This window comes from Myiozetetes cayanensis, unplaced genomic scaffold (assembly GCF_022539395.1).
Source record: "Myiozetetes cayanensis isolate MyiCay16 unplaced genomic scaffold, myiCay2020 scf12, whole genome shotgun sequence".
Taxonomy (NCBI): Eukaryota; Metazoa; Chordata; class Aves; order Passeriformes; family Tyrannidae; genus Myiozetetes; species Myiozetetes cayanensis.
In genome coordinates this window covers 8,486,397-8,499,108 of record NW_026086826.1, presented here as the reverse complement: position 1 = coordinate 8,499,108, position 12,712 = coordinate 8,486,397, and the positions used below count along the sequence as shown (strand labels likewise).

The 12,712-nt window shown below is 44.9% G+C and overlaps 1 protein-coding gene across 2 annotated transcripts in view; it reads left to right on the top strand.

Moving 5' to 3' along the window:
• Positions 1-10,947, top strand: part of LRP8 (LDL receptor related protein 8) — a 171,432-nt gene extending 160,485 nt beyond the window's left edge. For both annotated transcript variants that reach the window (XM_050306838.1, XM_050306836.1), the window contains 9 exons: positions 1,414-1,641; positions 2,203-2,321; positions 3,373-3,512; positions 4,617-4,758; positions 5,185-5,337; positions 5,506-5,736; positions 7,349-7,417; positions 7,617-7,789; positions 8,643-10,947. In XM_050306838.1, coding sequence (XP_050162795.1) covers positions 1,414-1,641; positions 2,203-2,321; positions 3,373-3,512; positions 4,617-4,758; positions 5,185-5,337; positions 5,506-5,736; positions 7,349-7,417; positions 7,617-7,789; positions 8,643-8,681 — 1,294 coding nt within the window. In that variant the 3' untranslated portion in view covers positions 8,682-10,947. The remainder of the gene's footprint in view (positions 1-1,413; positions 1,642-2,202; positions 2,322-3,372; positions 3,513-4,616; positions 4,759-5,184; positions 5,338-5,505; positions 5,737-7,348; positions 7,418-7,616; positions 7,790-8,642) is intronic.
• The last annotated feature ends 1,765 nt before the right edge of the window (positions 10,948-12,712 follow it).

Here is a 12,712-nt window from a genome sequence, read left to right as displayed (position 1 = left end):
GGCAATTAAACACAGACTCTTGTTTCCTGAACATGACACTGCAAAGCAGGGCCGAGGCTGGGAGCCTGTTGTACGGGAAGCCACAAAGGACCTGGCATCTGGAAGCACAAAGGGGGCAAATGGTGGGAGCAAGGAGGCAGCCCCATGGACACAAGCTGCTGCCCGCTGTAGCCTCTGGCAGCCTGGATTTAAATTCACAGCATTTGACCACAGTGCACATTCTGTAATTCTCATCCTCGCTCCTCCTTCAGCTGCTTTTGTGGCATCCATCACAGTATTCTGTTCCGGGGCCTGTGAGAGTGCCTAAGTCAAAAATGCACTCAGATGGTGTGCTGAAAATCCCCCAGGTGTGTTCTGATTTGCACAGCCATTGCACCCTGTTGCAGTGATTTGTTCTGGGTTTTAGCTAATGATCAGGCAGAGGCTGATTGGTGTCAGCGTGCGGGAGGCAGGCTGGGGTTCCTGCAGGCGGTGGCAGCTCCCATGCCACTGGCAGGGAAATTTTTCCAGGCTGTGCTGAGTATGGAGCACTTGTGCAGCTGGGCAGGTACCCTGAGGGGCCTGTGTGGCTCTGAAAACAGGGAGGCCTCCAGACGAAAGCTGTCTGCTCTCACTGGGTCTGACTGCTGTCCCATCTTTTTTGCAGAGCAAGCGGTGCAATTATAACTTCTTAAAAATTAACATCCTGTTTAAAATATTGCTGCTGTCACTAATATCAAGCATTTCTAAACTTTCTACTGTTTTATAATGTTTTTAAGATTACAGAGTTATTCTAAGAGCCAGACTAAGCTTTTACAAACACTGATGCAAACTCAGAACAACTCGATTTCAGTTCACTCAGCACAGTTGATACTGAGAGCAGAATCAGCCTGTGTGTTTGTAGGAGCAACACTGAGTTATTCATGAAACATCCATGTGGAGTCTGCTGCCTTTCATTAGTGTTTTGAAAGATTTTGAGGCTGCCACTAATATTTGGTGAACATATTCTTTGTATCTAATGAAATCACTTGCCAAATTAATACAGCTTCATGAATTCCTTTGATGAATCATAATTAGCTACACAGGTCCTAATTCTGCAGTACACTTAAGCGCATTTATTGCATGGTAAGTGCACCTGTATTCAGCAGAGCTCAGGGGGTTATATTTCTAGTGTCCATAAATCCCATGAATCAGAAGTTAACGTGCCTGAAGTCAATGTTTTCCTGAATGGTGCAGTTATAGCAGGACACAGGCAGAAGAATGAAATGAGAGGTCCCTGCTGTGGAAGTGATGCCGTACAGGCACAGGGAAATAAGCAGCAGCTGTAGGAGAAAGTGGAAGTTTGTAGCCAGAAGGGTTCCTGTGTCAGCTGAGCTGCCATGTGAGGCCCAAGCTCAGGCTGTGCCAGCCCCGTGACCTGTCCTGTCCCTGCAGTGCCTACATAGACAAAGCGAGCGACACAGCTGAGCAGGTGATCCTGATCGACAGCCAGCTGAACTCCCCCGAGGGGCTGGCCATTGACTGGGTCCATAAAAACATCTACTGGACCGATTCTGGAAACAAGACCATCTCAGTGGCCACCGCAGATGGAAGCAGGAGGAGGACACTTTTCAACACTGACCTCAGTGAGCCAAGGGCCATTGCTGTTGATCCCACACAGAGGTAGGTGTGATCCCCACAAACCTCCCTTTGCCAGCAGACACAGTCCAGTCGTCTTTCTGGCTCTCTGACAAACTTGGGGGTGGTTCTCATCTCATTAAGACTTCAGGTGCCCTTTAAGATACATCAGTGGGACTGCTCAGATGGTTCAACTCACTCCTGGCAAGGCCCTGCTGTAAAAGAAAGTTCTGAAATCCATGGCCAGGTCATGTGTTTGATGGGCCTGAGCTGGTCTGGGCACATCAGCTGTGCTGAAAAATGAATCTGTCTGACCTGTATTTGGACTGCTTGGATGAGGGAACACCACGTATCTAACAGGCACACCAGGAGAGAGTTTGCAGGGCTTAGTTACTAAGGTGAGATTTTGCATTCTGGTGCAAGTTTTGTGGCAGGATACCCAGTGGGAGAACAGCATGTGGCTCCAGCAGGTGCACAGCAGAATTAACTGAAGCGGCCGAAGGCTTTGCTATAATAAGGAGAGAACAGGGCACCTCCTACTGCCAGCAGCAGTGCAGCTTTCCTAACTAGAGTCCAATTAACTGTGTTCTCACATCTGTCTTTCAGGTTCATGTACTGGTCTGACTGGGGAGACAAAGCCAAGATCGAGAAAGCTGGTCTGAATGGTGTGGGGCGGCAGGTGCTGGTGATGGACAACATCGAGTGGCCGAACGGCATCACCCTTGGTGAGTGCCCAGTGGGAGCTGCAGCATCCACACTGCCTGGAGAAAACTGCCTTTGATTGCTAAATAGGAAAACAAAACTGTAAATGTGCAAAGGCACCTGCACACACACAAATCCTTAAATACTGTCACTGCTGCAGGAGTGGAAAGGAGGTTTCATGGAGCAGCAGGAACATCCTGCTCTGGAGTTAGAGCCATGTGTTTAACACCCGTGCACGTGTGAGGTTCTCTGCTTGGTTTTATATTTGAAAATTCTAGCCATGACAAAGATGTAGGAGAAAATGCTGCTGCCATTGCATAGGGCTGAAGTGCTACTGCTGTGAACAAATAATTTTATCATTTAGTAATTAAGAAACTAATTAATGACTTGTTTAATTACATAACTTGTTTTGTGTTGGCCCTCATCCACTTGCATTCTGTTCAGTGAATCTCATCCAAAATGAGTGAATTTGCTCCAGAAAGAGAAATGCATTGCTTACCATTCCAAATAACGTTGGATCCTTCCCTCTCACTCTTACCTGCACCCTCCCCAAATCCTGCCTTGTTGTGGTAGCACCAGCAGCATTCCCCAGCCTGCAGCACAAGGGTTTCTGGAGCCAGGGTGGTTCTTCACTGAAAATGTGAATCTCACAGCTCCTTCAGGGAGACTTTTCCCTGGAATCACAAGAGTTGTTCTCCAGCAAGAGGCCAAGGCCCAAACAGCCTTGGGAGGGATGGAGCTTCTGTCTCAGGCACTGAGGGAGTGACTCTGGGAAGCCCAAAGTGCTGCTGCCCTGCTGCTCCTGGTAATAAAAGAACCTCACTGTACAAGGCTGTCAGTCAGGCATTCCCCACACACACATTCAGCAGAATGTTCCTCCTTTTTAATCTTATTTATAGAGTCTTATCCCAGCATATCTGGGCACTGGTTCAAATTCAGAACTAGTGTTAAAAAAAAAAGAGGCCCAATAATAAAGAGATTAGTCATGCTGCCAGCAGGAAAAACATGCTGGGCAAGAGAAAAAGAATTGCAAGAGCCGTGTGTGATTTTACTTCATTGTGTTTTACTTTTCAGATTTGCTGAATCAGCGTCTGTACTGGGTAGACTCCAAGTTGCATTCTCTGTCCTGCATTGATTTCAATGGCAGCAACAGAAAAGTTCTGATCTCCTCTGTGGATGATCTGAGCCATCCTTTTGGCTTGGCAGTGTTTGAGGTAAGAGCTGACAACGGCTGCAGAACAGACTGGAGACTGGGAGAGGTCTCAGAGCTGCTCTTGATTAAAGCTCTGCCTCTTGCACAGCACAGAAAGCTCACGAGGGCGGTCGCTGCTATAGAAACCAGCTTATCTGGTGTGGGTTCAGCAGGGAGAACTGGGTTTTAAAGCCCTTAATCAGGGGCTATGTGTTGTGTCATGCTTTTACCTAATGCAGCAGCAGTGCTTTAAAGGATCAGGGGAACCAAGGCTTCAGCTTTGGCCCTCCTGTAGGTGAGAAAGGTGTCTGGATGGCTTTTGACTCAGCAAAACCCTCTTCCTTAAATCCCTTATTCTTCCCATCCACTGTGTGAAATCTGGGCACCTAACTCTAGGCACAGGTTTCCCCAAGGCATTGCTGCTCCTTAGTGTTATCCCATCAGCAGTGTTTGGAAGGATCCCTTGGGTGATTTCCCCTCTCTGCACCCTTCCTGGGTAGAGTAACAGACAACCCGTTTGCTTTTGCAAAGTTTTCTTTGTTCTCCAGCAGTGTGCCTTTCCTTACGGAAATACTCATGGTTTCTAGTAGGCAGCAGCACACACAGCCAACTGAGCAACTAAATACATTTTGAAAACTGCAGTTTCTGGCTACCTGCTGGACCAGTAATTTTGCATCGTCAATCGCAGTATTCCAGCTCAGCTTCCAGCTGTGCTCCAGGCACTGGCCTCTTCATGGATAGCTGTTTAATGCAGGTCTTTTCTTTAAAAAGGAGAAAAAAATCAGCAGAGATAACAAATGTTTCTAGTATGGAGTATGGCCCTTTGCTCATGATCCACCCCAACTCTAAAAAAAACATTTCAGAAACGGCACAGATGCAAACTTATCCATACCCAACCAAATTTCTGTTCCCTCCTCTCAGCTTCAGACCTCCTCAAAATTACTGAGCGCTTTATAAACACACAGGAGTGCTGGGCTTTGAGCATTGCCCAAGGATAAAAAGTAGCATGAACCAAAGGTGCCCCAAGGCAGGAGCACGGAGCACTGACTCTGTGACTGCTGGAGTTCAGTCCAGCTCGAGCTGGATTGGAGCAGGCCAGGTGAGGAGTCCTGTGCATTCCCTGCAGGACAGAGTGTTCTGGACTGATCTGGAGAATGAAGCCATCTTCAGTGCAAACAGGCTCAATGGCTTGGACATCTCCATTCTGGCAGAGAACCTCAACAACCCTCATGACATCGTGGTGTTCCATGAATTAAAGCAGCCCAAAGGTAAGATGTGTCCTCGGGGTGTCATGGCCCTGAATCAGGTTTATTTGAGCTGGCAAATGAAATGCTTCCTGATGGTTTTTGATGAGAGAGAAAGAACAGGTAATAATGGGAAATCAATGCTTAATGTTTGAAGTTCCTGCATAATTAATTCAGCAGCAGCAGTTATTGGAAAGTCTGCAATTTGTTAATAGCTGTTTAATTAGCATCTTTGATAACAGCGAGTTACTCTTGTCACTGTGATGCTTCCCATCCATTATGTATTTGGACAGTTTTTAGAGTACTGTGTCAGGTTCCACTCCACTGTACAAACTGTAAAGGTGCTTAAGCAGCCCAAATAATTGAGGTAGGGAGTGGAAGAAGGTCTTTTTAGAGAGCAAGAAATAATAATTACAAAAACAACTTATCTTTTCTTCCATCCTCCAACAGCTCCAGACTCCTGCGAGCTCAGCCCCCAGCCAAACGGAGGCTGTGACTACTTGTGTCTGCCTGCACCTCAGATCTCTGCCCACTCTCCCAAGTACACCTGTGCCTGTCCTGACAACATGTGGCTGGGTCCTGACATGAAGAAATGCTACAAAGGTGAATACAATCATGTCTCCATTTCACTATTCCTGACAAATGGAATTGGAATTTGGTTTCTGCTTCTGGTCGTTAAACATAACAGTCCTCCTCAGATTTATAGCACCGTTTGTGATTTGCTTTGTGTACTTGCTTTAACCAAACTTCATTGTTGCTCTGGGTTTTCAGACCTTCCAACAACTTCAGCTCCTGTTCTGGTTTCTACAACCACAGCAGCCCCTTCTACTGGTACCACGCCCATCACAGCTGTGCCTGGCAGTGCCAGGAACACCACCGAGGGCATCCCCAAAGCTGTACCAGAGGCTACAATTACCACCCCAAGTCTTCACTTACCTTCCACCACATCCATCCTGATAGACTCTGAGATGACCACTGGAAACAGCAACTTATCCCAGCACTGTAAGAGAATGACATTCCTCTTCTCCTTTTCCATATGCACCATGTCACACCACCCCCTGCACTGGTGGGAGACCCCCCCTCACACGTGAGTTCCAGTGAGATCAGAGGCAGACAGACCCTGGTGCACAGCAGGAGACACCAGGGGCTCTTTCTGCAGACACAAGGGCTGCTGTGATTCCAGTCTCTCAGGATGTTTAGGAACTTACATCAGGTTTTCATCCCATGAAACAGCCCTAAGAGTTCACCCTGGTCCTTGCCTTGTGCACAGTACTATTTCATCCCAGCAGCAGTGCTGTCTGCAGCTGCAGACGGTAGAATGGGTGATTCTGGAGGCACCTCACCTGTTTGAATTGTTTAATTATTAAAAATGCCCCGTGTGCAGCTTTAGTGCTGATGGACATGTGGAAGCCCTGAAGCCCAAGACGAGCTGCCTGTGGTTTGTCTGGCTGTGCCTGGCATGTTAATGTGGCCTCGGCCTGACACAGGTTTGAAGGTTTGCATTATTTATCAGGAAGCCATCCCAGTGGAGAGCACTAACAGGCTCCTCCAGCTCACCCTCCATAATGAGCGAGCCATGGAACACCAGCCTGCATCTCAGAGAACAGGTAATCCCTCCAGATCCTGCTGCCAAGGCTAACTGCTTCCCAAAAAAACCCATAAAATTCTAGTCCAGAGAGAAGACTTTGCTCTGCAGGACCCCGAACAGACCTACATTGCTTTACAAACGGTAAAATACTCCTTTTCCCCAAATTCCATGGCATGTGGGAAGCAGCAATAACCATCCCTGTCTGCAGAACAGCCGTGCAGCGTGGGGGAAGCACAGCCCAGTGTCTGAAATGCATTCTGTTAAGTTCTCTTTGTGCAAGTTTCTTTCAAATGTAATAATTACCTTTTTAATAAGCCATGGAAACCAGGTGCTTTTATTGTCCACGCTGGAAGCAGTGTGCCACAGGGAAGTATTGAAGAGGATAAATTACCTTTTTAGTTCCATGAATTGGAAAAGCTACAGTTAGTTCCTCCTCTCTTAGTTCCTGATATTTTTGGCAAAAGTAAATTTTCTATGCCTATTGCCTATATAAGAGCTCAGAACAAACATTTCAAAGTATACAGCTCTAACGGTATATTTATTTTTTTAAGTATTTTTCTGTAATAGTTTTTTTCTCCTGTAAGTACAGTATTGAGTTTTGGGGCCATTCTTGCATGCCGGGGCAGGCTGCAGCAATGACTCCTTAGCTGTAAATAATAAAAGAAGGAAAAAATTAAACAGAGAAGCTGTGCAGATGGCTTTGAACTACACTCTTTTTCTGACAGCTCAATAAATCATTAATTTTGTGTTCTGCTGTGGATTTTTAAGAGCACTACACACCATACCCTGATCCGTGCGTGGTATTTCCATTACATGACATTTTTAAAACTGGCCTCCTTTTTTGTGCTTGAAAATTAGACACAAGCCATACCAATTTTATTGTGAAGCTTTTGGTAAACTCTCGACAACAAAAGCTTTCTGATGGGTGGAACAACATGGGCACTAACATAAAACATTCTTTAGAACCAGAAAATGGTTTAGTGTTAATGGTTTAAAGTTAAATGATCAGAACTTCTGTAATTCCAGATGCAAACGATGACGAAGGCTTCGGTTCAACTGTGACAGCGGCTGTGATTGGAATTGTCATTCCTGTGGGTAAGCTGGTTGGATTTAACCTCTGAGGATCACACCCAAGTGCCAATTTTCAGGACTGGGGTGGGAAAGAGTACAGGAACTTCTGAAATGGGGATAAGGAGCTCAGCTTTGAGAAAATTCTCCACGGATGGCTCCCAACATGGGAACATCCCAGCAGATCCGTGCCTGGCTCACGGCCCTGTCTCTCCCCTCTCCTCAGTGGTCATCGGCCTGCTGTGCATGGGGGGATACCTCATCTGGAGGAACTGGAAACGGAAGAACACGAAAAGCATGAATTTTGATAATCCAGTCTACAGGAAGACAACAGAAGAGGAGGATGAAGATGAAATCCACATTGGGCGGACGGCCCAAATCGGACACGTGTACCCAGCAGTGAGTGGCTGAGGGACAAGGGGAATTTTGATGAGAGCTTGGATACAGAATTTTAATTATTGTAGGTTGTTTGCCATATAATAACAAAAGCAGAACTTCTTTAATATCATTGATCAGGCAGCAGCCCGAACTTGCAGGCAGCTCCTGCAGTTGTCTTAGAATACAGTGCTCTGTATAAGATACTCTGCTCACATGAAGAATAATTGTGCTAATCAAGGAACTAAGCTGATAAGTGTAAAGGTACCTCAGTGTGGGACAGTTGATTACTTACCCTCTACTGGATTGGTATATCTGTGCTTAGACTGCTACCAAGTGTCTGAGCTATCTTAAGGATAAACTGAGTTTCTCTGCAAACCAGGGAGACTGTTTTCTCTACAATAACAATGTAAAAGAGTCTCATTCCTCACAAGGAGGAGTGAGTGAGTTCTGTAAGAAGGAAAAGGAGCCTCCGTCCCAGTGGCAGCCCTGGGAGATGCGCACTGGCAGGTGTAACTGCTCTGTATGTTCAGAGAGCAGAAGGATCCCTAAGTAATGAGGGAAGGCAGCACAGCTCCTACAGGCAGGCAGGGGTGTAGGCAATGCCCCCTATCATCTAAAGGTCCTGCACCAGATCACACCAGAGAAGGTGTCATCCCTTACAGGGAACCTGATCCAGTACACAGGGCAGTAACCTTTCCAAAGCCTCGTCAGTAACACTGGGGCAAGTGACCCCATTTGGGGAAAAAAAACACTCCCCAAAATAGCTTTGTCACCAAAGCCCTTGGGACAACAATGAGAGATCCAGCAACTGATACAAGTTAGCAACAGTATCACCATTCCCAGAGGTTCTCAATGTGTCTCTTCTCCTCCCCAGCGTGTAGCACTGAGCTTAGAAGATGACGGGTTGCCATGAGGATGAAGTTGCTGCTCCAAAAACACACCGAACAAACCTGCTTTGGATCACAGAACCTGCTCCTTCCTTTTGATCGTTATTTATGTTGCAGAAGGGTAACCACAAAGTTATAATGAACTGCAAACATCCAAAGGATGTGAGAGTTTTGTATGTATAATCTTTTATACACATTTTAACTTGTTGCACTACCCATTTGTGATAGTGAATAAGCGACAGCTGAGCTACTAACTCAATGTACATAACCAGCCAGGCTGAAGGCTCAGTAGCTATTGCTTTATTTTAAGACTATATTTATAGATATTTTGTAAATATGTTGAATATGCTTTGTGGCTATCCATCAACATAAGTAAAATAAATTCTGTACAGGCAGTTTAGAAATATTTATTAACAAAATCTGGATTATAAGATCTGTTCTGTAAATACAGTAGAGGGGTGAGAGTATTTATTTTTTGTATGTTTGGCTTGCTGTGCATAGATTATCTGTGTATATATCTATCTGGACAAGATAGATATATAGGCATATAAATATATACATATATATAAGAATATATACATATATTTTAAAACTACTAGCCTACATTTATGAAAACTAGGGATAATTGAATTTTTACAGGATGTTTGAGAAGTTTGCTTTGAAATCTAAAGACACTAAGTAAGAAAGAGCTGCAGGGTAAGACAGCTGACCAGTGAAGCACCATTAGAAACAGCTCCGGATTTCCATCCTGGCTCTTAAGGGTTGCTTTGGCATTTTCCAGGCTATCCATGAAGAATCCTCTGCAGTGCTTTTAACTGGAGAGCTACTGCCTACAGCATTCCAGTCAGGAGAAACTCCTACAGCACCCAGGGGGTTTGTGTTGTATTGTTGCTTTTTAAACAGCTGGGTACAAATCTGATTTAGGTTTTTTGTTTGTTTCTAAGTGTATATCTGAATGCTTTTCCACACTGGGAATCTTGCACCTCTCAAATCAGCTCAGAATTAGCAGAAACAAAGATGTAGCCTTATCCTTCCACACAGCTGAAGTGAGCACTCCCCTTGGATCATCAGGAAAACAACACAGTAACTGAAGTCCCTTCCTTCCCTGCTTGCCCTTGTCCCCTGCTCGTACTGACTGAGAGTCCAGCTCTGGGAGGGGCTGTGGCAGGTGTGGAATTCTTTCAAGTGCCCGTGGACACAGCAGGAATCCCAGACTGCAGAGCACTGGGCAAGGAGGCCAGCGCAGGGTAAAAACCCACAGCCTTCCCAGTCTCTTTGGCTGGGTCATCCTGCACCTTGTAAAAAAAACACTTGTTTTTTCTCATCTCCTTCCATAAGATTCCCAGGGAATTCTGTGGGAAGTGAATACACTTACTATTGTTGCATAATGGATTAGTATCTCCCTGAACTGTACCAAATCCTAGAGAAATCTTCCTCATGGTTTTTGGTCAGTCCAAGCTTTTGTATTCAAGTGAGTAGAAGAAACTCATCCTGAATGGGTTTGAGGGTTTTTTTTCCTTTTTAGAATAAATTCAGAGTGTAATTTGAGCTGGAAGCTGGTTCTTGACTAAGAACAGGAAGAAAGTGTCTAAAGCCCTTACAAACATAATACAGACTCTCTAAATGCTTCATGGCCTGCATCAACAATACAGAAGTAATCAAGCATCCTTCTATTCAAAATTTTAGATTTTAAGGCAGTGAAAAAATGAGTGAGATATCCATTACTGTTTTAAGGTATGAAGCTCTCTTTCTACAAATCCATGCACTGTGTGCATGCAGAAAAAAGCTGAGCAAAGGCTGTATGTGATAACACTGTAACTAACAGAAGAATGTAAATATATTTGAAAGTTCTACAGTTTTGATACTTTTTTAAGAACATGTACACACAAACAAACCTATACAAACCACGTGCAAAAGGCTGCAGGTTTTTTCAAACCCTTGTAAATGAACTCAAGGTGCAGTGCTGATTTCAACCTTTACAGATTTATAACTACTGAGAAGTCAAACACCAAATTTGTTTTTTAAGAAATTAATTATTTTAAATAATGGTTCAGATTGTTAGGGTGATATTTAACATTGTAATCATTTCTGATCTGTCTTGTCATACTGAAGTTCTGTTAGAGTAAGTTCTTGCTTGGTGCCTTTTGTGTTTCAGTTCTTACGTTGCGGACAAAAGGCCCAGGGCGGGGCGGGGGGGGCTCTGTGTAACACTTGCTGTACTGGAAACCAAATGAACACCTTTGTAAAACAGTGCACTGTTTCTAGAGAAAGATTAAATTTTTTTATCTGGGACTACTGAACTAATTACTTCATGGTGTCTAAAATGGGACCATGTCATAGTTCGGTCTGAGTTTTCCTTAATTGCAAAGCCTGAGCGGGAGTTGGGAACGCTGCTGAGGAACAAGGATATTGTGAACAAGGAGGGACAAGTGGAGGCATTTTCTGAAATGGGGGGGGGTTGGATGTGACATTCACCTGTGCAGGCTCAAAGGACTTTTCCCCTCAGGGATTGCTGGCTGTCCCCTTTGGTCCGTGTTTGTGGAACATCTACTGTGTAACTTCAAACTGAAGTTACCAGCCAGGGGGATAGAGGAGCCAGAAATACCCAGATCCATTAACGTGGACCTCCTGAAAAGCAGGACAACCAAATTGTGCACAAATGACCATTTTTTAACCTCCCCCAGGCAATTTGGAGGATGTACCAAAAAAGCATGAGGTATCAGAGCACCGAAGACAACACAACCTTTCCCCATCACGTGTTGGTACAAAGTCCCTTGCAGTCAATTCTTGGCCCTAAAGGAAGCAGATAAATCTTTTCAGACATGAGATATTACCAAACTAATCTGGACTTGTTTACTGGTAAATATTGGAGGTTTAGTTTTCTATTTAACTAAAAACAGGTTTTTCTTACTTTAAAATATTTCTCAGTTCCAGTTAAATATTTTAGCAGCAAATAGAAAACCTGAAAACAACAACAAAAGAAACAGCTCCAGGTGTAAACAGAAAGAGCAGAACAAATGAAAAGAAGTGAGAGAGGCTCATAAGGGAGTCCCAGGTAGGTTTGGGACTGCAGCAAGGTATGCCTGCCAAAGCAACACTTTTTTTTTACTTTATGCTGTATTAGCAATAAAGTTCTGGGGGGTTTGTGTCACTTTTTACATCCAGTAACTGTATAGCCTGAGCTAATCTGCACCAATCCTGTGCTGCCGACTTCCATTAAGACACTGTACAACCACATGGACCCATATAAATGTGTTTATGTAACACTTTTCACTTGCTCAGCCCCTTAACTCTGGGAAACAGTTTTAAATCTAATTTACATCCTTGCCTGGAAGCAGGGGCTATAGCCATGGCTGTAAGCAAGCTCTTTCACTGCTCCATTTGGAGAGCTGTGCCAATTCCAGTTGTCTCCTAAATGCAGTGTCAACAGTGGAAGGGTTCAAACAGGAAAAGACATACAGACTGATCCCACAGAAGCTACCTTTCAGATTCCAGCCACAGGCCATTTGCACATCAACATGCTGGGTGCTCAGTGGCCAGCTCGAAACACCAATTATCAGAATACCCACACACTCCCTCCTCCTTCCTCTGAAGGTCCTGGGGCTCTACTGCAACAGGAATGCTCTGTAAGGGTTTGCACTGATCAAGGATTCCCTAGAAATGGCACTCTGCTTGACAAAGGCATTGGTACAGTCCCAAGTGGGGACAACATTGAGTTGTTCCAGTCCCTGTTTGAGGGTTGTTACGGATTGTCCTGATGACAAAACTTGGGGCTGCAGAGACCAAATTGGCTCTTCTGAGCTGGATGAATGTGCCTGGCCAGCCTTTGGCAGGCTCCTTACACTACACCAGGGAGTGAACTGAGCCAGCATACCTTGTTTAACTGTACAGGGGTGAGCACGGACTCCCCGGCCAAGACACAAATCTCACTTCACTGTCAGTGAAATTTTACACAGATAAAGATGAACTTGTGGCTTTTGCTCTCACAGCAGCAGACACAGTGACACAGACCATCAGCTTCACAGCAGATTACCTCCCCGTGGTGTCCCCAGAGGGA